The following is a 25,976-nucleotide window of genomic DNA, read 5'->3' on the forward strand; positions in this document are numbered from 1 at the left end:
CTTCAACTATTTTGCAACATGTATGTGGCAATAATCTCTGCTAGAGTGTAGAATTTCAGCAGACAGGAATTTTCATGGACGTGTTCCTTTTCTGCTGGCTCTGCTGTACTGAGTCACCAGGATATTAGTAAATATGGCCTTGGGGCTTCTTTTCCTGCTGGCACATTCACACAGACAGTGTGTGCAACTTACAATTGTGTTGCTCAGTCTTATATTCAGAGTAACTGCAACATTGCTTCAAGATTTGATTTAGAGGCTCATTGAACTATGCCTTTGAGAAACACGAAAGTTTTTTCTGGAGAAGTATCACAAAGGAGCAAGGGTGAGGTTAATTTTTCAAAGATGTTTTGGTGACTTTCCGGAGTTGCAGTCATCATTGTAACGGGTGAGTCCAGGAAGGGGAAGAATGAGTTACTTAATGTTGATTACTCCTTTCCTAGATTTTGCCTTTTTTGGACTCTGCTCACAGCCCATTCCCCAGGAAACTGGTGGCTCAAATAGCAGGCTTTCAGGCAGTCAGACTAAGACCGACAGCATTCTTTATGCCTCTCCATTCATAAATATCAAATATCATAAAATTCAAAATTACCAGCATCTACTTTTTGACTGTAAGAACAGAAACCATTCAAGAAATAAAGGAGAAATGTAGAAGCTTCAGAGTTATTTAAGATCCTAGTATAACTCTCAATTTCTTTCTTTTTAGATTTTTATGTTATATTGGAGTATAGTTGATTAACAATGTTGTGTTAGTTTCATGTGTACAGCAAAGTGATTCACTTATATCAATACATGTACATGTATCTATTCTTTTTCAAATTCTTTTCCCATAGGTTATTACAGAGCATTGAGTAGAGTTCCCTGTGCTATACAGTAGGTCCTTGTTGTTTATCTATTTTAAACATAACAGTGTGTACATGTCAATCCCAAACTCCCAATCTATCCCTCCCCCACTTCCCCTCCCCGTAACCATAAATTCGTTATCTAAGCCTATAAATCTGTTTCTGTTTTGTAAATAAGTTCATTTGTATCATTTTTTTTAGATTCTGCATATAAGCAATATCAAATGATATTCGTCTTTCTGTCTGACTTACTTCACTGAGCATGATAATCTCCAAGTCCATCCATATTGCTGCAAATGGCATTATTTCATTCTTTTTAATGGCTGAGTAATACTCCATTGTATATATGTACCACATCTTCTATTTATAATATTTTTTGCCACACTATCCCTAATCATGCTCATTATATAAAATTTAGAAAAACAGAAAGCTATAAAAAATGAAATAATCTATAATCTAATAACCATAGATAACCACTGTTTTGGTGTATTTTATTTCTAAGATTTTTCTTGTGTAGGTGACTCGTGTGTGTGTGTGTGTGTGTGTGTGTGTGTGTGTGTAGTTTATATTTTCATACTGTATATAAGTATGCATTCTCTTACTTTAACGTATGATAATGTCCCCCATGCCATTAAACTGTATTTGAAAATAGCTCATTGTTTTATTCTGATTGTGAAATTGATGTAAGCACATTACTTTTTAAAACTTCAAACAATATGGAGAAGTATAGATAAAAGAGTAAATACAGAGAAAGAAGGAAATCCTGCTATTTGCAACAACGTGGGTGGATCTTGAGGAAGACAAATACTACATGGTATCACTCATATGTGGAATCTAGAAAAGAGAAAGTCAGACATAGAAACAGAGAGTAGAAAAGTGGTTGCCAGGGGCTGGATGTAGAGGAAATATGGAGAGGCTGGTAAAAGGGTACAAATTTTCAACTATAAGATGAATAAGGTCTGAGGATCTAATGTATAACGTAGTGGCTATAGTTGATGGCACTGTATTGTATTGATACAAGTGAAATTTGCTAAGAGAGTAAGAACTTAAATGTTCTCACAAAAGAAATAAAGAAGGAAAGAAGGAAAGGAAGGGAAGGAAGGAAGGGAGAAAAATATGTGAGGTGATGGACGTGTGAATTAACTAGATGGGAGGAATCCTCCATAATGTAAATGTAGATCAAATCATCACACGTACACATTATATATCTTACAATTTTATTTCTCAATTGTACCTCAATAAAGTTAAAGAAAAAAGATCCTGGAACTGAAAAAAAAAGAGTAAATACAATGCTGAAATCACACGTGTGTGTGTGTGTGTGTGTGTGTGTGTGTGTGTGTGTGTGTGTGTGCGCGCGCGTGCTGCATTTACTTGATTCCAAAAAGCCATCCATTGGGATGTGCTCCATTGGTTTAACAACACTTCAGGTGCAAAATAAGCTTCATTAAAAGTATAAAGGCATTTTTTTCCTAACTAACAATAACAGACAAATTGCAAGCCACTATCTTTAGTATAACCATCAGAAATTGAATCTAAACTTATTTCAATTTCAGAATTAAAAGTACACCTAAGTCACTCTGGCCATCAGCAGTTATAGTTAATATCACAGTGACTTGGTGCTTTTTATACAGCATGTTCATAATCTGGATCTTTTTATTCTCTTTGATGTTTATGGTTTCATTTGGGGGCACATCAAAAATTCCAAGGTTTTTTTCTGGATTCGTATTCCTAAGTTTATTTATAAATTGCCAAAAGGTAACTTTCTTGAAAGTCAGCCAGAAGTTGTTGACAGATACAGTTTTAGCACCTGAGTTATATATTCTTTCATGATGCATAATTCAGTCATAACCTGCTTGTCCCATCTTTCGAAATTCCATGGTTTACTTTTCAAAGAATCTGGCAGTTTCTCCTGCCTGCCGTTGCATAGCTTGGTGTGTGACAGTTTATCTTCTGTGTACAAATAACTTTTCACTTTATTACTGCATCAGGTGGAATCTTTAAAAACAATTCTTAAGGGAAAATAAGGGTCCAAATTTAATCACATGAGAGGCTGTCAATTCAAATAACTCAACTGAGGGGACCTCGAGATGAGCTGATCACTTCTAATCAAGGTTACATTCCCACAAGTACAAGCAGAGACAACTCTGGAACATGTTCTGTTAGCAGCTGCCAGTTTTCTTTTGACATTGATTACAAGATGCATCTCAATTTCAGAAATTTTAATATTTTCATGTTTTCAAATTATGTTTCTTAACAATCAAGGAAGTATGTACGGTTTTATGCAGATAGAAGATAGACTCTGCTCTATAACCTGCATTCAATAGTAGCCATTTAAATTTATGATATGGAGTGTTTGGGATATGTATGTGTGTGTATATATACATATACATCTATATAATCATGTTAATGTTTCCATAGTATTATATTGTATGCATGTACCTTTCTTTTATTAATGGATATTTAGGTTGGCTTTTTCTTTTCTTTTCTTTTTTTTTTTTTTTTGCTATTGTGTGAAATGGTGCAGTGAGCAGCCTTAAACCTATGTCCTCACGTACTTGTGTGAATTTTTCCAAAAGATAAACTGCTAAAACTGGAATCACTGTGTTAAAGGGTATGCACATCTAAAATAATACTACATATTGCCAAATGTCCATCCAAAAATTTATACCAGCATTATGATTAACATTTTTTCCAGGCACTTAGCAACACTGAGGTATGTCAGTATTTCTCATATTTTCCAATCTAATAGGTAAAATGTGATATGTGATTGTTTTAGCTCTATTTTTAATTACTGAAAACCTTTTAATATCTGCATAGCATTTTATTCTGTCATGAATTGTGATTTATTTCACTTCAGTTATTAGGCATTTAAATTGCTTCAAGTTCTCCCACGTGCCATGAACATCTTTGCACATAATTCTTTGGCCTTAAGACATTTTCTTAGAATAGATCCTTAAAATTGGAATTATGGGCTAAATTTATGACACCTTTAAAGGCTCATGATACACATTGCCAAGCAGTTTTCTAGAAAGGTTATACCAACTTTTACTTCCATCAACATTATATTACAGTGCCTATTTCATTATATTCTCACATTCATGAAGTATTGTTTTTTTCAGATCTTTTCTAATCTGAAAAGATAAAAAATTATTTCTCTCTTCCTGTTGTATTTCTTTGATTACTAGCGAGGCTGAACTTGTTTTCAAATGTTTAGCCATTTATGGTTCCTCTGTGGGGTCCTTACTGGATATTTTCCCAATGATCTTGATTAGCCCACCCATAATTTCAGCCCCATAGATATTATTCACTCTGGAAGTTTGAAGAAAGAAATAAACCATTATTATCCTTTAGCAAAACCAGTCCCGTAAAGTTTTTCCCAAGAGAGTTGATGAGGTGTAAAGGACATCCACAACCAATGACCCTTTTAAAGCTGTAAACCAGATCTTCTCAAACTGTTTTTTCATTATCCCCCTTCCCTTACCCACAGAGTCTTTTTAGACCTTTGTTGCCCCCTCATTGCTCCCCAGTACAATTTTAATATCACAGATGTACTGTACACCTGGTTATGTACTGTATGAATATCTGTGTGCTTCATACATAAAAAGGTAAAGATTTCCTTCACCTTCCCCTAAGAACCAATTTCTACCCCTTTTGGGGAGAAGCTGCCCCATTGAGAATGCATACTGTGCATCCAGCTGGATGTTGGAGCAAAGCTTTTTAACATGAACAGGCCAACACTGAAAATACAATTGAAGTTAGATCTCGTTTCAGTCACAGCACCTTTCTACTTACTATAGAGCAAGTTACCTTGAGCAAATTATTTAATCTCACTAAGCTTCAATCTCCTCGATGGTAACACATGCCTAATAATGGTATGTACCTCAAAGAGATGTTTGGAAAGTAGAAGACATAATGCGTGTGAAGTATTCGGCACAATGGCCATCCCGTATAAGTGTTCTACATAGAGTAGCTCTTCATGTCTTCTCCACATTCTTTGTCATACCGCGCTCTAGCTGGCTTAGCTTCAGATGCTTAATCACTCTCAGTATTGTCTGTATGAAGTTGTATAGGTTTTGGTCATGTGCGTCCTCATACTGAAGACGTTTTCATAATGGCTTTGTCTCCTGCCTTATGTCCATGTCTAATAATAGTCCTTGTGTTGAATATGCTTGATGTGACTTTGATGATGAAAAGGAAACATAATTTTCCCATTTTCTGAGTCAACCATATTGTTTTAGGAAGTTAATTAAATACGGCATTAATTAATGTTGGATGATGGTTTGAGAACTGTAAGCAAAGACCCAGTTTGAAGAAAATTCTCTATAAAATACAACAAAAACGTTAACCAATCACATGTTTATGGACTAAGTGGAATTTGAAAAGCAATTATATGCACTTGAAATATATATATATTATATGTGTATATATACATTTTACACATAAAATATATTTTTATATGTTTATATATGTATATATTTTACATATATGTATATCTCTCCAAGGCAGGTGAGCAGGGACTTTTGAAGAGGAAGACTGAAAACAACTCTAATCCTATTTACCTACCCAGAAATTCAGTGTCCTTAATTCTACTCTATGATAACTGACTTTAAGTATGCCTTCCTCATTTTCCTGAAGGTGTATGCCTTGCACACTGAAAAGCATGTAACAAGTATAACTCACCCAAAGCCACTGTGAGTCGAGACAAGCCTATGGGGCTCCTTATGTGGAAGGAGCGTGGAGTTAAGTGGACCTTCGTTTGAATCCTAACGAACTCCACTGCTTACGGTGAGAATGTGAGCAAAAGACTATCTTCTTTCAGACGCAGTTTCTTGATCTGTAATATGTAGTAGTGCCCATGTGGGCACAGGACTGTGGTGATAATTAAATGATGCAGTATGTGTAAAGCATAAACGAGAGTGTGTAGCCCATAGCAAGTACTCAGTAATGTTGGTGACTCCTCATTTGAGGTTTGCCCTTTTTCCTCTGTACTGGCACTTGGCACTTAGCAAGTCAATTGATGCCACTTACTTCAGGATGTGAGGAACCAAACTAGCACTTAGGGAATCTTTCAGACTTTCTTAAGCCTCAGTTTTGTCATCTGCAAAATAGTAATAATAATATTTTTTTTAATGTGAGGATTCAGTAAGGTAATGCATGTGAAACTTTTAGAATAGTCCTGGGATACAAAAAGTATATGTTCAGTTTAGCTATGATCACAGCATTGTTATTTATGAGATTAACCTACAGCATTCATTAGATACAGAATTTTTAGACCTAGAATTCTAAAAGAGACAAAAGTATACAAATATACCGAAATACACAAAATATTTTACATGTACATTTTTATATGCAGCATATACACACACATACAACATACACATATAAGATAAATTTCAAATAATTTAAGTCAACTAGTTTATGTAAAGTTGTAACATTCCAAGATGCAGAGAAAAAAGAATAGAAAATTTTATATGTAATAACTTTTCTTTGACTCCTTTTCTTACAAACCTATCCTAAAAATTTTTAAACAAAGTTGCCGTGATTTTTAAAAAAGTAATATTACTTTATTAACCATCACTTCAGCTAGCTAAGATTCACAGGGTCACAAAAGTACAACTCACCTTCTCAAGTTAAGCTCCCACGATAAAATTCTTTCTACTGGGCGAAGAAAAGCTTCTAATCGTCTCTTTATCTTACTTTGTATGCTAAATGCATATGGTGTTGAGGGCAGCCTGAAACAATATATTACATACTGTAACTGCCCAGCAAATTCTCCTTCTCTGTTAATGATAATGGCTATTACTTATCGAGTATTTACTATGCGGAGGCACTCAGATTTACATATACTCGCGAAACTCCTTACTTTAGTGTCCTTATAGGTGTCTTTGCAGTTACTGGATTTGGTAGGAAAGTAAAGACCAACTCGACATGAAAGTATTAATCTAGAACATTAGTCCCCATTCTAAAATCAGTTTACCCTAGCATCTATCACCGTTCATCACATAATATGCAGATGTAGTCAGTTTTTCCATAAATGTCTGAAACAAATAATGGACACACAATGCAGGTGCAGTGCACATTCATTGCAAAATGAAATTGCCAATCTTAGAAAGGATACAGGATTCCATGAAGTCAAGGAAAGTGATGGTGTAAAGCTCCTTAGGTTATATTCAAAGTCATCATCAATTGAGGGTTTAGCAGAAATAATACTATTAATGATTGAAAAAGAAGAAATAAAGGAAGCTTACATCATAGCCACTTCAAAAGAAAATCAAGAACTTGAGAGAACCTTAGGAAAATGTATAAAACTCTCAATTAACCCTGCAATATAGGATCACTTTATAATCATGAAAGAAAACCAAATCTGAAACTAGATTGTTGTATGAAGCTATAATACAATTTATCAGAAAACTATGCCTTTCCTCAAAATATCAACACAAATCATTTTTGTTCATTCTAAGAACTCACTGATTATTTGATTGCAGTGTGTTAATAAAAGATTGTTTTCACAAAGTTAGTTTATGACAATTTAGAGTGCAAGTCAAGCCTTTTTATTACTATATCCTATGAAATTTTGGAAACCGTTTAAATGCATTCATTTCTAAGTGACTTTTTTTTCTGATACTGACTATCCTCAGATAACAAAGACATTCTATATCATCATATGTAATCTTCACAGTATCTGTAGAAGGTACTATCTCCATTTTACAAAATGATGAAGGTGGACATGAGAGAGGTTAAGTAACTTTCCCAAGGTAACGCAGTAAGTGATAAAGTCAGGATTCAAATTTAATTCAATCTGATTCCAACATTTTTGTCTTTATCACATTATACAGAATATACTCTATAAATTATAGTTGAACTGACTATAATTTTTTTTTTTTTACTAATTCTACTAATATGATTTGCTTTGTTTTAGAAAAAGCTAATCCAGTTCCCACTCTCTGCTTCTTCATACAACTCCTGGAATTTCTCCTCTCTTCTTTCATGCATTCTGATGCTGTATATTGCTTCCATCTGTTCGTTGTCTCCTGCGTTCTCACTCCTGGACATAAGGGTCATTTGCCCTGCGTGTACAGCGGGCCTGGTGGAGCAGCAGGTGTTCGGGTTGGTAGGCTGCAAGGCTGGTAATGGTCTTCTAAACAAACAAGACTGCCCTCTCCTGCTGTCCATTCTTCATGTTGTACTTTCAGAGTGACTGTTTCCAAACCCAGATGAAAAGAGAGTAAAATTTGCAGCTCTTTTGACTCCTGACATTTGTAAGTGCAAATCCTCTTTACAGTCAGATAAAGTTGGCGGCACTGACATTGATGTCCCAATTTAATAGGGATGCAGCTAGAATCAGTGACCTGCCCAAGGGCAGATGTTAACTAAGAAGCACAGTCACTACTGAAGCCCACAGCCTCCGAAGAGGTTCTAGATTCTTTACTGTAACAGCAAAGCATAATAGCTAAAAGTATAGATCACTTGCTCTCTGAGTTTGACCTACTTACACCTCCAAAGTTTTCTCATCTGTAAGAAAAGGTTGTTAAAAATAGCACCTACTTGGTGAGGTGTTTGTGTGAATTGAAGGAGGTAATGCATATGAAGCATTACGCAGAGTTAACACACAATAACAGCTATTACCATTTATTAAGTCTATAGTGACAAACGCTACAAACACCCCTGAGGGAAGCACTACTCTGACATAAATTCATATTATATTTAAAACAACTCAAAAGAAGTCTTCTTCATGAGTTTGATATGAAAAAAGTTCTAAATTTCAACTTTGCAAAGTGGAAAACATTATACAGAAAATGGAGTAAATTGTACCGAACAGGGGGGCAGGGGGACCGGACAGGCTTGCTCTGGGCACACCGTGAGGACACACTTCCCCTCCACACAAAAGACTGGCAGTGGTGTAGTACCAGGCGTCTCTTTGGAACCCGGGACTCGAACAGCCATTTATTTATCAAGTAAACCTTGTACTCTTACTCAAGTTCTGTACCTGGGTATTTCGCTTCCTTTTCTCCCTCTTTTTTATTTGTATCTTTCCCTTTCTCTTCTAAAATCGCTCTCCCTTTTCCCTTTCTCCTTTCATATTTTTACATACACAGCCCCTACTCCATACTCACATTCATATTTCAGTTGACTACTCAGGAAATGCTTTCACAAATTAACCACCTTATCTTTTTCTTTTTTTATTGATTCAGTTGATTTACAATGCTGTGTTCATTTCAGGTGTACAGCACAGTGATTCAGTTTTACATATATATATATGTATATATATATATGTATATATTCTTTCTCAGATTCTTTTCCCTTATAGGTTATTACAAAATATTGAGTATAGTTCCCTGTGCTATATAGTAGGATGACCTCTTCTTTTAAAGATGTCATACTAATTTTTCTTTAGCCTTAGTGTGTGTGTGTGTGTGTGTGTGTGTGTGTGTGTATAACCTTGCTTGGTAATGAGAGTCACAGAAAACTGCCTTTCAGAAAATTTCATCACATGATAGTGACTCTATGTGCCTTCTTCCATTTCTCAGAACTCCCTAAGTGTGCATGACAATTGCTTTCCAGGACCCTGGAATTGCTATTTTGTCAGAACTCGACAAGGTAATGGCAGCAACTTGTCCTTCTTGGGGGACCACATATGCACCCTCAGATGTCTAACATAATTTTGTTCTGACTTACATGTTCCATGAGCAGTGTAGGTAAGAGCTCAGGATCCAGAGTCAGGAAGTACTAGGTTTGCATCCCAATGCTGTGCTTACTGCTTACTAACTGGGTGACTGTGGGCAAGGCTACTGAATGATTTGTAACCTCAGTTTTCTCCTCTGGAAAACAGGGATAACAATGGTAGTTCCCTAATAGGGGTATCATCAGGATTAAGAGGTAATACAGGAATAGTTCTTAGTAGCACTAGGAGACCTAGGATTGAATTTCATCTTTACCACTTACTAGCAGAGTGAACTTGGGCTAGTGCAACAGAGATAATTATACTGAACCTGTTTATCCCCTCAATGTATAAAGAACAAAAAGCCATATTAGTGTTTGATATTTTATTTTATTGTAGGACAGACATAATAATTACTATTTCGACATTGAATTCTTTAAAAATAATCATTAATAATATAATAATTATAATACTTAGCTATCAATATTATCTAACTTCATGTAGTGCTTTGTCTTTCTTTTGTATTTACCCTTATAGTCCCCTTTTATCCTACAAGCTCCATGAAGGGAGGGGTACATCTCATACATTTCTGTGAATCCCTCAGCAACTAGCACAATGCCTACTTATTGCAGGAACTCACATTCGAATGAATCAACAGACAAATATGCATTCAACCAACTTTCATCTCCTATGAGTCCAAGCATTATATCAAGCGACTTGAATAGATATGAGAGCCACCCATGTAATACACAAAAAATTAAACGTGCATGATAGAATTCATTGCTCTTATGATAAAAGAAATTTGGGGTTGGAAGGAACCTGAAAATGTTGGTCTATCTCCTTGCTCAGTGAGGAGTACCATTTGTGGTACCTCCCTTCATTCTCTACCTCAATAACTATTCAAATTCAAAGAACCAACTCTAATTCAACAACCTTAGTAAAACTCACCCTGACAAAATAACAGCAACAAAAACAAGAAGAAGATGTTTTTTCAAGTATATACCACGCTAAGGATATCCCATTTGATGTCCACCACAAACCTTTAATATAGATATTATTATCTATTGATATTTTATTTTAAAGATGAAACTGAGTCACAGACAGATTAAATAGCTTGCTCCTGGTCACAGCAGATTGTAAGTGGAGGCGTTGGGATTCACACACAAGTCTGTGTGACACCAGAGTCTGAGTTTCTTTTTATTAAATCAAGGAGCAGAATTTCCTGTTCTGCTCATTGGACAATTAATCTTGTAGTGAAAAAAACTCATAGTGCTGTCACTTGAGCTATTGTCTTAAGCTCTTGTTTGTATATGATATTGTTACTGGGTTTCCTATATGCTTGTATCTTATTTCCTGAAAGTTTGCATATCTGTGTTCCCACCACTATCTTACAGAGAGTAGAGACCCAGTAAATATTTGGCAGGTTCACTAAAACCACCAGTGAAGGGATACAGTTTTCAAAGCAGCTTATTTCTGTGTGAGAAAATTGTTCCTACTGTTTAAAACTCCTTAAATTCCTATAAACAACTTAAAACTATAGAATCCTAACACACAGGGATGATGTGATCTATTGCCTTCATTTCATGGTTGAGAAAACCTAAAGATAATTCATTTGCCCGAGGTCACAAAGCTATTAACTTGCAGATCCATGGCCATGAATTCTGGTCCCTAGAGTCACTGTCTGGTAATATTATTTCAGATATTTGAAAATAGTTTTGAGGCCCCTCTTAGTCACCTTAGGCCATAAGGTTTGAATTTCTCAGCATCTTAGACACTCTCCTGGTTTTAGCCTAGTTTTCCAATAATCATAGTAACAAAGACTCTCTAAGGTACTGCAGGGGAACAGAAGCATTCATTTATTACTAATAGCATTTTCACTGAGTATAATTTTTACGTAAAATATTCTGGGGGACTTCCCTGGTGGCGTGGTGGTTAAGAGTCTGCCTGCCAAAGCAGGGGACACAGGTTCGATCCCTGGTCCGGGAAGATCCCACATGCCACGGAGCAACTAAGCCCATGTACCACAACTACTGAGCCTGCGCTGTAGAGCCCGTGCTCCGCAACAAGAGAAGCCACTGCAATGAGAAGCCCGCGCACCGCAACAAAGAAATAGCCCTGCTCACCGCAACTAGAGAAAGCCCGCGTGCAACAACGAAGACCCAACGCAGCCAAAAATAAATAAATTAAATAAATAAATTTATTTTTAAAAATAAGATAAAATAATCTGGCATTCTTAGCAATCAAAAATTTATCTGCCTTATGGTTGGGTCATCCCACTTTGTAGTAATAAAACTATATCTTAAAAAAATAATTAAAAGAAAAAGACCAATTTATATGAAGATGGATCTAGAATAATTTCTACCTAGAAATGACCCAACATTTGGAGAATTTTTATAGAATAATATATACTCATGGAAATGATATGTAGACCAGATAGCAATAAGAAAAATTGTGTAATAAATGAAAAAAGTAAAATAGAAGATGGCGTATTAACTGCAATGTATAGGGATGTGAAGAAATTAGAATTGTAAACTGTGGATCCTTTAAGGTAAAAGGGTTCTTTGTAAAATCTTGATGTTTTTTCCTTCTCTGGCATTATTGATTAAACCCACAGTAAGGACTGTAGTGCCCAGAGGTGAACACAGCTAGGGCATAGCATTGTTGGAAAGAGAGGGAAGAGGTGAGGAAGGGTAGATCTGGGCCAGACTGCGTGCCTCAGTCCATTCTGACTGCTGTAACAAAATACCACTCGAGGCGTGGCTCGTAAGCAACAAAAACCTATTTCCTGAGGACAAGGATTATGTTTAATTATCTCTGAATCCCCGGCACCTACCATAATGCCTGATACATAGCAGATAATAAGCCAGTGTTTGTTGGTGATCCATTACTACATCCAAGATATTGGAAGACAAGGGAAGATAGAAAATGTAGACACTAGGATGAACTAGAATTAACAAGGGAAACTTTATTGAGGAGGGAAATATACAAAGGTAGATCTTTTCATAGTCAGAGAAGAGTATGAAAGTGACTAAAGGTAAAAGATAAAAAGCATAACGCGACGTCTGTGATGAGGTGGAGAAGAGTAAATGTGTTTTGTGTGATAAGAAGGAGAAGCAGTGAATGTGTGACATAATTAAATACTTTGTCCTTATAAAACTTGACTCTTCAGTACCATGTCTAGAGATTGTTAATGAAGACAACAGTCCTAAACTTCGCTCCTTTTGGAAACCTCAAGTTGTATCAAAAACATACAGGAAAATGTTTCATTTAGACAAACAATATGGTAAAAACAGCATAGGGAAAATCATGAGCCTTATAGGCTGGCAAACCTAGGTTTGAATTTTAGTTTTGCCACTTAACTAACTGTATCTTGGGCAAGTCACTTAGCTCTTTGAGCTTCAGTTTTCTTTCTGTAAAATGGGAATAATAATGCCTATCCCACAGGGCTGATGTGGGGCTTGAATGTGGTAATTCTTGTAAGGTATCCAGTGTAGTGCCTGGTATGTAGTAGATGGTCAGTAAACTGTTATTTTTAATAATGTGAATTGATGCATTGATGTGTTTGTGCTAAGTCAAGGTGGACGTTTGGGTTGTGTATGTTTGGGGACATGTACACTTGAGCCTACTTGATCTAAGGGTAATTGGACTTTTTGAAATGGAAACGCCCCAGAGAAGGACAATGTGTAACACTGTGCTGCATGGCTGTTTGTCTCTTTAAAATGAAGAAATGCAAACAGTTTTGAGTGTGTGGGCAATTGTATAAGGTGAAGGCTTAAATAAGAAGCTAATAATTTTCTTACTAACTACCTGCTGTACAAACTGTCATGCAAATACTGCCTTATGCTTTATGTAAAACATTGAAACCCCCTATGACTTTATTCTTCTGCTTGGATTTTTTTCTGTAGTAAAATACATCGTTGTATTAATTTCGAGTGTGTTTGTCTGTAAACCAGCCAAATATTTCCTTTTAAATACTTGAGCTCTATGTTGAATATATAGTTATGGCTCTTAGCACATTGCTTTTTTTTTCAGTAATTAGATTTCATCTTCTAATCCTTTAATGGTCTTTTAGTTCCACATGTACTAAGATGGCTCCGATCCATATTAAATGAAGATTTTTCATTTCATGCAGGTTCTTCCAGGGGACCCAGCCCCCTAACCATGGGAGCCCAGGACACCCTCCCTGTTGCAGCAGCATTTACAGAAACGGTCAATGCCTACTTCAAGGGAGCAGATCCGAGCAAGTAAGCCTGGGGCTTGGTCCATTGTATTCTCCAAACTCTATCCAATTCAGTGGGGACACCCTACATATAATTATTTCATTCCATATCCTAAAACCAAAAAAAAAAAAAACCAGTCAACAGTAACAGGTGGCCTACCTAGAATTAATTTGATTAGGAATATTAATTCACTGCTTTTTAAAAAAATATGCCAAAAGGTCCAGTAATCTAATCTAATACAGAAATCTCTGATTCAGTTTTGGTTGCAGGTTACAGAAAACCCAACCAACTCCATCAGCAAGGAGAAAATGTATTATCTCACAAAAGGAAATGTCTAGATCATGTCTTTATTGTCTTAGTCTTTCCTGGGTGGGAGTCACCCACATATAAACTGAAACAATGGTGCATTGGAATGAGAACCTGGAATAAAACCACCTTTCCATAACATGCAGATACGTAAGAGGACAAGTTATGTGTTACCCTTGTTAAGTAAGGAAAAGCTAGCCAAAAAATAATCACAGCAAAGTAAAAACTTTAGGTAAAAATGTACCACTCTCTATTTACGTGAGCCTGATTACACTTATATCAGTACAACTTGACAATGGGCTTTACCTGAATGTACATGCTTCTCTATAAGGTGTCCCATGGATGGGGTTCAGGAAGTCTATGGATCCCCTGAAATTATATTTCATATCTAATGTGTGTGTGCACATGCACATTTGTCCATAGACACTCTACAGTGTTCATCAATTTCACAAAGGGGTTCAGATTCAAAAAAAAAGTTAAGGGCGATTATTAGTCTACACTGAAAACTAAACACCTAAGTCAAACTGGTTTTCAAGTGTGTCACTAATACAATTCCAGGTCTGAATCTGATGTATAAACAAAGGACAAACCTAGGTGAGGAAAGAATTGCTTTTTATTTTTTACTTGCAGGGACTAGAGCTTAGAAAACCTTGGTAGCCATGGAAATAAAGATGAGAGAAAAAATTAAATGTGCATATAGAACACTAGACTATTTTATAAAAAATTTTGAAAGAGTGATAAGTATAATTAGAACTTGGAACTCTATTTTAAGTGAAAATCTATATGACTAATTGTTAACCCTCTTTACATTTCAGAAACACTAGCTTTTTTTTTTTTTTAAGTCTAAATCTAACAACATTATGCTGGAAAACTAATATAATTAGTAACTGCACTCCGTTCTAGCCACTGACATCTATCAATCTCCCTAAACATCCTTTTAAACAGCATTTAGGTTTTATTCTGGGCCCAGAGTTTTGCAGAGAAACAAATACTGTGGACGCTGGTGTCTTGGTTCATTTGCTCTACTATAACAGACTAGGTGGCTTATAAACAACAGAAATTTATTTCTCAAAATTCTGGAGGCTGGAAAGTCCAAAACCAAGGCCCCGGCAGATTCGGTATCTGATGAGAGCCAGCTTCCTGGTTCATCGGAATCTTACATACTGGAAAGAGCTAAGGAACTTTGTGGGTCTCTTTTATAAAGGCACTAATCTCATTCTTGAGTGCCCTATCCTCATAACCTAATCATGTCCCAAATATCATCACATCAGGGATTAGGTTTAAATATATAAATTTTGGGAGAACACAAGCATTCAGGCTATAGCGTTCTGGTTTCTCCCACATCTCTTCTTTTTCATCTTCAGAGCAGAAAGATCATTTGCCTTGACCATGCATCAACAGCAACTAAAAGCTCCTCATACAGAATATGCATTTGAACTGTTAGAGAAAAGTAAGCATCATTAGCTTAGGTTGTATACAGACTTTGTATACATACATACATGTTTCTTCTGTAGACCCTTCTTTGAGTAAAGAATTTGCATGACTTTCTGTCACACCAGTTTGAAAGACTACTTATTACTGACTGACCCAGACCTTAGAAAGCTCAGGCTTCCCTGAATTGCAGGTAGAAACACACCCTAAAAAAAATGAGTAGTCGAAAATGTGGAGAGGTGTCTATAATGGAGTGAAAAACACTAAGGATCACACGAGAATGAATGCTTTTTTGTCTGCTTACTAATTGGCTTTCATTCATTCGTTTATTCATTCATTTATTCAGAGAGATCCAATTGGTAGTAGGGGTACTTCCACTTCTGGTCCCCCCTGAAATCTATTTTCAATGTAACATGTCACTCCTCAGCTCAAAATCTTCCTAACTTGTTCAAAGTTAAAGCCAAATGCTTCATAATGGTCTATAAGATTTATCCTTCACGACCCATCCCAGTTGCCACCTCTCTGATCTTGCCTCCGTCACCCTCGTCCTTAATCACTCCCCTCTAGCCACTCTGGCTTCATGGCTGTTTTTCTTTCATCAGCCCAACCCCACCTGCACCTCAGGGTCTTTGCATTTGTTGCTCCTTCCGCCTTAGTGAAATCTTCTCGCAACTATCTGGGTGACTTGCCCCCTCACTTCCTTCATGATTCTTCAGCAGATTTATCAGAGACCTTCTATGTAAAATAGCAATTCTCCTGCCCTCTCCGCTGTCAACACTTCCTTTCTCCCTACTTCACTTTCTCTTCCCTCGTAGTTAACATACTTCCTGTTTTCTAGTTAATGAACATGCTAATTAACATGTTCCATGTTTTCAGTGTCCACTGTCTGTCCCTTCCCCCACTAGAGTGTAAGCTTCATGAGAGCTGGGACTTTAAGTATTTCGTTCATTGTTATATCCTCAGTACCTAAAACAGGGCCTGGCATGGAGAACCCAGTGCATATTTGCTGAACAAGTTGAGTTGAATTACTCACCTAACATTTACAGAATGTCTATTATGTGGCTGCCATTGTGCTAGACAGGGATATATTGGTGGTGAAGACAATTGATATGGAAAATAAAACTTGTACATAAATATAATGCAAAGTCCACTATAGGAGAGGTGTAGATATGGGGCAATGGGAGTTAAGAAGTCCTTAATAATAATCTTTTTTAAATCCCAAGAAGTGGTATAGCAGCCTACCAGTCACCTGCGAACCTGTCCCTATACAAGCTGGGTCCTTCATCTTGTTTCGGTTTCCCCAGCACACTCTGACAAGTGTCTGCGGAGGTCTATACCAGTGAGCCTGGTGTCCATGACTTTAGCATTCCAGTGATGTGGTACTTGAGCCAAGTTAATACTAGTGCTTTTCCTATGCCCTTCCAAATTAACTGAGCCTTTGATCTGTGGATGACTGCACATATTGAGTCTTTTTTCAATTATATTGCCGTAAGTAGCTGTAGTGTATACTGTATATTGGTAGATGGGAGATTCAGTATATTTCACTGAAATTATGAGATCTGAAATTTATGAACAGATCATGAAGTGACATTCTTCTAAATTTAATTTCATCTCCAAGCAGTGAATCACTTTAATTGCTGTTCCTTTGTGATTCACTTTCAAAGAAACAACTCAAGTTCAAAAGTTCCATCACGGGGAGAGGTGGGGAGGAGGATAAAGCCAAACACAGCGCCACATAGAGAAATGATGCAGAAAACGCACGTGGCTTTGCTTTGCCTGTGGTTCTCTCTCATCCTGTATCAAAGACTTCCCCATTTGTTTTCAGACCATACACTGGAAACAAAAATCTACTACTGGTATTCTGGCATCTGAGTCTTTCTCAGTAGCTCAAAGGCAGAGAACTCCTTGACTTTGCTGCCACCTGGGGGAAACATATTTCCCGTTATTAGCTCCTATTTGAACAACTCTTGTGCTAGGAACGAATTCTCTAATTCCCAAGAAAACCTTAGGCTTCTCAGTTATAGTCTATCCTTCCCTTATCACCATATTTCAATTAGTTATTCAAGTGTATATCTCCCTGCTTAAACTAGAAGTTTGCTCAAGACCACATTTGTCCTGTTTCTCACTGCCCATTCTAGTGCATTACACAATGCCTGGTACATTGATTAGGCAGCCAATATATAATTGTTAAATGTATGAATTTATTTTTAAAATACTTTATTGAGTTCCTACTCTGCACTGGGTTCTGTGTTTTATACCTTTGCCTTCCCAGAACCTAAGACACAGTACTTGCCTTCACAGTAGTAAATATGTGCAAGAAACTACAAAGCAGTTTTTTTTTTTCTAATCTGTCCTTGGGCTTCCCTGGTGGCTCAGTGGTTGAGAGTCCGCCTGCCGATGCAGGGGACGCGGGTTTGTGCCCCGGTCTGGGAGGATCCCACATGCCACGGAGCGGCTGGGCCCGTGAGCCATGGCCACTGAGCCTGTGCGTCTGGAGCCTGTGCTCCGCAGTGGGAGAGGCCACAACAGTGAGGGGCCCGCATAACGCAAAAAAAAAAAAAAAAAAAAAAAAATCTGTCCATTTGTCAAAGGAAACTAAAGAAAGGAAAAACTAAAGAGGGCTGAATGGAGAAGATATTAAGGAAGACCTTGGAAAGGGCTGCCTTTGAACTGAGTCTTGAATATGAAAAGGAGTTTTTGCCTGGTACCCAAGTCAATAAAAGGGGATGATAAATAAGGGAAGGGAAGCAGCCTATGTGCAGAAGTGTGTATGCTTGAACAGAAAACCATGAGCTTAGTTATCAAAGCAGTAGAACTTATACTTTATGAGAGGGATATATTTCTGATGACCTCACATAAATCAAATCCACACATTTCCTGACCAAAATTGGCCAGTGTTTCTGTTGACCAGCTAACATGATGCTGCCTGTGGTAACAGGGAGAACCCAGTTTACAAGGCTCTAGACCAGTTGACTTGGAAATCTTGCCATTCTAGACAGATGTTTCATTTGTGGGGATTCATATGGTTTTAAATTTACTTCATAAAGTACCTGTGTCAATATTTCCATATTGCAGTATTTCGGATTTCCATGATTTAAACTCACATGAAATGTAGCCACATCACACACTGATAGGAACAATCATTACTGTTGAACAAAGACTTTCCTTTAGTGAGTGAGCATAGGTTGAAAATATTAATTTTTATATAGAAAATTTCAGATCGACTTAGACACTGGATGGATTAATAAATCACCAAAGATCTGACTCTGACAATTGAGAGGCAGTTCAGAAATGTAATGTAGGGCTTCCCTGGTGGCGCAGTGGTTGAGAGTCCGCCTGCCAATGCAGGGGACACGGGTTCGTGCCCCGGTCCGGGAAGATCCCACATGCCACGGAGCAGCTGGGCTCGTGAGCCATGACCGCTGAGCCTGCGCATCCGGAGCCTGTGCTCCGCAACGGGAGAGGCCACAACAGTGAGAGGCCCGCGTACCGCAAAAAAAAAAGAGAAAGAAATGTAATGTAACTGATGAGCCTGGGTGCTTCACCTATCGGCTTATACTGACTACTTCTCTCATAGTCCATCTGACACTGTAAGCCCTTTGAAGGCAGGGGCTCTTTTGCTCATTTTTTTTGAATTTTATTTTATTTATTTTTTATACAGTAGGTTCTTATTAGTTATCTATTTTATACATATTAGTGTATATATGTCTTTTGCTCATTTTTTAATTGCCTCCCCACTCACAACAAAAACAAACAACCCCAGCTTACATAGTTAGGCGTCCATAAATGTTTATTGACTTAATAAATTCCACCTCCTCCCCTTGCTGACTTTCTTTCAAAAGAGAAACTTTATCCTCCACCAAGACACCACTTAGAGCTCATTTTGAGCAACCTGGAAAAGAAACTGAGCCGATTTCTTACCAATTAAAAAAAATTTGAGCAACCACTGCTAACAGTGGACTGAGTGATGGTAGGTGCTGAAGTCTAGTTTAACAAGCGCTCTGAGTAGTTATTATTTTCTTCTAGAGTCGTCAAATAAAATTTTTCTTGCCCACATATTGAAAAACATAAAGAGTAGACTCAGCTTAAGGGGAAGTCCAGGCTTAGCACCAATTCATCACCAGTAAATCAAGCAAGCCTTATGGGTCTGAAAGATAGAGAAGGAAGATAGCAGAGTTGGCACCAAACTGAGAGCTCAGCAATATTCTGCAGCAGAGATGGAGGCGCAAACTTCCAGAAACCAGAATTCTCATTCAGAGCAGTTCAGAGTTAGGGATGATATTATCTGAGTGGGAGGAGGGGCACATGGCACCTTTAGGAAGCTCACCTGCCCTCCACCTCTACCCCAAACCCAGCCTTACACATACAAGGCTATAGCAGTTCTCCACACAAGCTGTTTTGAATGTGTGCCAAGGACCGTCTCATCTGAGCCACTGTGCCTCGTCAATCACAATTACACAGCACAGAAGGTGACTATGGGGCAAACAGTTTCCTATATTCAAGTGTGAGCGAAATGTTCATTTATTAACCTCAATTTCTCTAGAAAGTACACTCCTGAACTTAAAGTTGCAGAAATGGTACAAGGGTCAATTATCCAGATGTACAGGAAAGTTATAAAGAAGTTCACTCATTTTAAATATTTACCATTTCCCAAAGAAGAAAAATCTTTTTGAGATTTCTGCTTCTGGTTAAGGTGGAATAACAGGGACCAATTTACCCTTCTACCTGAAAACACTGCAGAAACAGACAAAATATATGAAACAATGATTTGCAAGACACAGGACCTCAAGTGAAGGACAGTGACCCCTGAGAGGTGAGATTATGATTGCCCCAACTGACTTCCTGGAGAGTTTCCAGGCCATGGCATAGGGAGAGCCCAGCAGACTCACAGGTGTTCGTGGGAGGTGTCTCACTGAAGCACACTCCACTGCAAACCTGGCTGAGGAGGGTGCCCGAGGAAGCTAATGGCCCGTGGGTACCGCAGACCACCATGCACGGCAGAAGCTGGCTATGGAGAAGGTGTGCATATGATAGGAGCCTGGAACCAGGGACCCCATCTGCATTAAAAGAGCTGGGCACTGGGACAGCCCAGCCACACGTACCTCAGGAGCCAGAGGCTGTGGAAGCTGCCAGTGTCACTGGGCACTAGCAAAGCCACACGGGTTGCAGTACCCACACTCTTGGGTGCCACGTGCCTCCTGCACTGCAGGAGCCTAGCTCTAGGAAAGCCTTGAGTACTGCAGAGGACTGCCTAGCAAGCGCACTGGAACCAGGAAGGGGAAAAAGTCTCTTCTTCCTGCAATGTCTTTCTAGTGCCCTCTACTGACAAAAAGTAAGATAGTGCCTGTTACGCTGGCAAAGAAAAAATATATTAACAGCCCAATACTAATTCTCTCAGAGCAGACAGTAAAGGGTGAATTGGAACTCCACTGATTTTATGTGGAAATTGACACAGTGATCCTAAGTTTCATGTGGAAATACAAAGAACTTAAAATAGCCAAAACTATTTTGAAAGAGAGCAAAGTTGGTAGACTAATACTACTTGATCTCAGAATAACTTTAAAGCTACAGCAATCAAGACAGTGTGAGATTGGTGTAAAGACGGACAAAATAGGTCAATGGAACCGAATAGAGAATTTAGAAATAGGCCCACACATATATGGACAACTGAATTTCAACAAAATTACCAAGTGGATAAATTCAACAGATGGTGATAGAACATTTAGATACCCATATCCACACACTAAAAAATGAACTTGGACGCATACCGCACAGAAAATATACAGAAATTAACCAAAAATAGATCATAAAGCTAAATGTAAAACTAAAAATTAAAAATTTCTAGAATAAAACATAGGTGAAATGTTTGTGACCTTGGATTTAGCAAAGATTTCTCAGATAAGACTCCAAAAGAGTAAAGTGATTAGCTACAACCCATAAAAGAATAAATTGATGAATTTAAAATTTCTGCCCTTCAAATTACTCTTAAGAGAAAGAAAAAAAAAAAAAAAACAAGTCACCGACTGGGAAAAAAAATCTTTGCAAAGCATGTATTTGATAAATTACTTACATCCAGAATGTACCAAAAAAAAAAAAAACCAAATTAATAAGAGAACAGAAAACTCAGTTTTAAAAACTGGCAGAAAATCTGAGCAGACACTTCACCTGAGTAAATAACTGATGACAAATAAGCACGTGAAAAGGTGCTAAGATCCTTAGCCATTAGGGAAATGCAGATTAAAACAACAATGAGGGCTTCCCTGGTGGCACAGTGGTTGAGAGTCCGCCTGCCGATTCAGGGGACGCGGGTTCGTGCCCCGGTCCGGGAGGATCCCACGTGCCGCGGAGCGGCTGGGCCCGTGAGCCATGGCCGCTGAGCCTGCGCGTCCGGAGCCTGTGCTCCACAACGGGAGAGGCCACAGCAGTGAGAGGCCCGCGTACCGCAAAAAAAAAAAAAAACCAAAACAGTAAGATACTGTTACTCACCTATGAGAATGACAAATAAAAAGACAGATCCTACCAAATGTTGGTGAGGATGGAGAGGAACTGAAACTCACGCTCAGCTGTATTTTCCACTTCACAAAACAGTTTGGCAGTTTCTTAAAAAGTTAAAGGTACACCTATCATGTGATCCAGTCATATATTTATCCAAGAGAAATAAGAGCATGTGCCCATACACGGGCTGTACACGCATATTTATCACAGCTTTATTTGTAATAGGCAAAAGACAGAAAGAATCCAAATGTTCTTCAACAAGTGAATGAATTTTCAAAACGAACCTGTGGTATATCCATATTCCACCCAGCAATAAAAAGACATGAGCTATTGATTCACACACTACATGGATGAATCTCAAAATAATTACGCTGAGTGGAAAAAAATCAGACCAAAAAAAAAAATCACACACCTTACAATTCTGTTTATCTAAAATTTTAGAAAGTCCAAACTAATATGTAATGTCAGAAAATATATTAGTAATTACCAAGGCACATAGAGGGAAAGGATGGAGAAGGGCAGGAGAGAGGAAAACAAAAACACAGGGGGAGACTCTTAGGGACGTTGGATATCTTGATTATCTTGATTGTGTGATGGTTTCATAGATGTAGATTATGTCAAAAATGATGGAAATTTACACTATAAATAAGCACCAGTTATTATATATCGACTATACTTCAATAAAGCCCTTTTTTAGAAAGGATTATTATTCCTTCCAAATTATCATCCAACTGTGTTAACTTATATATATGACTGATTTTATAATTTCAACCAGATAGACAAGTTAATGGAATAAAGATCTAATTAAGTGGGAAGCAGGAAGTTTACCCCATGTGTCCATAAAAGAACACACTCAAGGCATCAATCACATTACTCAGAGAACTAAAATAAGTCCCAGTGAATAGTGTGATAACATTGTGCAATTTAGTATCGTCAAATATGCTGCCATCAATTCAGCAGTCAAAGAGAGAGAATCACCAGAATAAATGATTCTGTTTGTGAGGTGAACATACAGACTTTTCTACAGAAAGAAAAAAGCTGCACTTTTCTTCTAACGGTGCAAAAACACCTTCAACAAAATAGCCACCTTTTTTGGAGACGTGTTAAAATAAACCTTTGAGTCCTCAGTTCTTTAGATATTGTAAGAGCTTACTTTTCCTCTCTTCTGCTGTGTCATATTGTTACAGAAATCTTTGCTTTTCACAACTGCTTTGATTCACATGTTGACCTAGGTTTCCTCTCTTTCCTCTCACGTGTTGTGATATGCCAGATGTATCGTGAAGATTACTGGAGAAATGGTGTTGTCCTTTCCTGCCGGCATCACCAGACACTTTGCCAACAACCCATCGCCAGCTGCCCTGACTTTTCGGGTGACAAATTTCAGCAGGTTAGAACACGTCCTGCCAAATCCCCAACTTCTCTGCTGGTAAATATATTTTGCACAAATTTTTTAGAGATGTGTGTGGCTTAGCACCTTATTCTTAGATGAGGGATGTACTTTAGCGAGAGAGATACACTGTACTGAAATTACCGCTATTCAGATATGTTTATAGATTCAATCCCAGAACTTTTACCAGCTGTAAAAATTGTTGGTGGGTGATTGTGTGTGTGTGCATATATGTATTTTAATGGCCAACTATCTCAAGTGGCTAAAGAGACATTTAGAGTAATGAAATCTGCATTAGTGACAATTTAGTCATTGTCTGTTTTGCTTATCACTGGTAGACAATGGATGAGGATGGTGGAAAATGAGCCCAATAAAAGGAATAAAGTCCATTAGTTGTATTAGCATCTTCTAAAATCAAATGATATCTGAACTGTGAGCTACTCTTCATATAAGCTTGAAAATCTCTTTGTTAAACATGTAATTTCATTGTACCGTAATGATGATTGTTTTGATGGAACTTTACATGTATGGCATCAAAGAAGCTTATGTGAATTTGTTTACATAAATACACTTCTTCACATTTCCTATTAAATCTGAATTTGATGTCTTTATCATATATATATATATATATATATATACGCACATGCACATTCACACAACACACACATATATACATGCTACTAAAAAATGATCCACTCTACAAGTTAATTATTGACAATGGATGAGACAAAAAAAAGTCATTCTTGACAGTTTTTTCCATCAATAATGTCCTGATATTCCATCCAAAATTCTCTTTCTAAAATGGCCACTTTTTCCCTGTCATCATCACTTCTTCTATCCAAATGATGACTGTCATTTCCCTGGACCACAGCAACTGCTTTCCTCCTTCCCTCCCTGCATCCAGTCTTGCCCCACTCTTACACACAATAACCAGATGACCTTTTTTGAGGTAAATCAGGTTATCCTCGCTCGTAGTCCTCTGATGGCTTCCCATTGCATCTGTACCAGAATCCAAACTTGTTACCATTGCCTTCAAGACCCTGAGTCATCCACTCTTGCCTGTCTGTCTGTCCTCATCTCCCACCATCCTCCTCAGAATCCTTGTAGCTCCAGCCAGACCTGCCAGTCTTGGGAACTGCTGAGTCCTTTCCCACATCAAGACTTTGTATGCTTGTTTCCTCTGCCTCCAACAGGATTTCCACCCTTCTTCACCGGACTCTTACTCATCCTTCAGATCTCAGCTCCACTCAGCCTCCCCTGACCTCCCCACTCTCCTCCCCATTCCCACACTAAATCACATCGCCTTGTTATTCTCTCTCAATCTTCCCTATTCTTCCCTTTGTCACACTTACTAAAACTAATAATTACATATGTATTTGTTTTCTTCATCCATCCATCTCCCCCACTAGACTGTAAAATCCATGAGGGAATAGAACACATCTATTGGTTCACCACCGTATCCTCAGTACCTTCCACTATGCCTAATAAGGACTTGAGTAGTCTTTGTTGAATGAATGAACAATTCAACTATAACTTAGAGAATTTTGTCAAGCTGGATATTTATGTAGAAATAACTAAAGGTTATTTGGAATCTGAGGACCAATACAGTCACTCTCTTTCTCTTGCCCGAATGAGACTCTTTCGCTCCCGTGATGGAAAAACAGTCACAGGTGTTTCAGGTGATGACCAAGATCACCTTCTTCTCTTTGGTCCTTGCGATGGTTTAATTGGCAAACTTGATTCCAGGCTTAAAAATACAAAAGAAATGCTCACCCTTTAAATGAAAAATAAATGTGAAATGATCAAGATTGGAAATTGGGAACTTCTTATTTCAGTTTCCTTCCGTGTTTTTGATGTTCACAGTGAGCCTCACAGCGAGTTAATTTTATTTTTCTAGGTTCCTCCATCTGAAATTAGGAATTACATGCCACCATCTCACCAGTTTGTCTGTAAATATCACTGGTGTGATAGTTATAGCTTTTGTTGCACTTTTAGGCAGTTATGTTGCCAAGTTCTTAGGCATATGTGTCAGAGTTTTATACTTATATTAATATATCAGTCTTATGAATTGAACTAAATATCAGTCTGAGAATGTTTTGTGTGACAAAACATTATATGGACCCTTAAGTTGTTTTTTAAACAAAACAAAAGCAAAAACAAAAAAATTCTTATTAATTTGGACTTTATTAACTCTAAGTATTTGATGATTGTGTCAGGGCTGTGATTGGTGACCCATCAGTCCTAGAGACTATTTGGTTTTGGTATGTAGCTCCACTCCACCACCCCTGCTGCCACCCCTACTTTTCAAAAGGTCATGGAACCAAGCATTATTCTCAAATGCTGTTCAAGCCTTTCTTCATCTGTTATCTTACACCCAGCCAATCTTCTCAGTTATCCTTACTGAAAGACTTATTTAGGTTAGCAGCTTGGCCCCTGGAGACATTTGGGTTTGCAATCCCTGTGACAGGGACCAAATTGAAATTTACTTCTACTTTTCCCTTATGAAAGGGATTGGCTTACAAAGGATGTTCAGGAACAATCGCTAAACCAATGGAGTCTGAAGAATTCTCAAGGCTTTATGAGTATTCAAGAATTGCATCTCTGTGCAAGCTTTTGATTGACAAACCTTTCTTGACTAT

General features: G+C 37.8%; 1 protein-coding gene across 10 annotated transcripts in view; it reads left to right on the plus strand.

Moving 5' to 3' along the window:
- The window catches only part of SGIP1 (SH3GL interacting endocytic adaptor 1), a 211,607-nt gene that overhangs the window by 174,784 nt on the left and 10,847 nt on the right, over window positions 1–25,976 (plus strand). For all 10 annotated transcript variants that reach the window (XM_060023453.1, XM_060023445.1, XM_060023466.1 and 7 more), the window contains 2 exons: window positions 13,631–13,742; window positions 23,221–23,376. In XM_060023453.1, the coding sequence (XP_059879436.1) occupies window positions 13,631–13,742; window positions 23,221–23,376 (268 nt within the window). The remainder of the gene's footprint in view (window positions 1–13,630; window positions 13,743–23,220; window positions 23,377–25,976) is intronic.

This window comes from Delphinus delphis, chromosome 1 (assembly GCF_949987515.2).
Source record: "Delphinus delphis chromosome 1, mDelDel1.2, whole genome shotgun sequence".
NCBI lineage: Eukaryota > Metazoa > Chordata > Mammalia > Artiodactyla > Delphinidae > Delphinus > Delphinus delphis.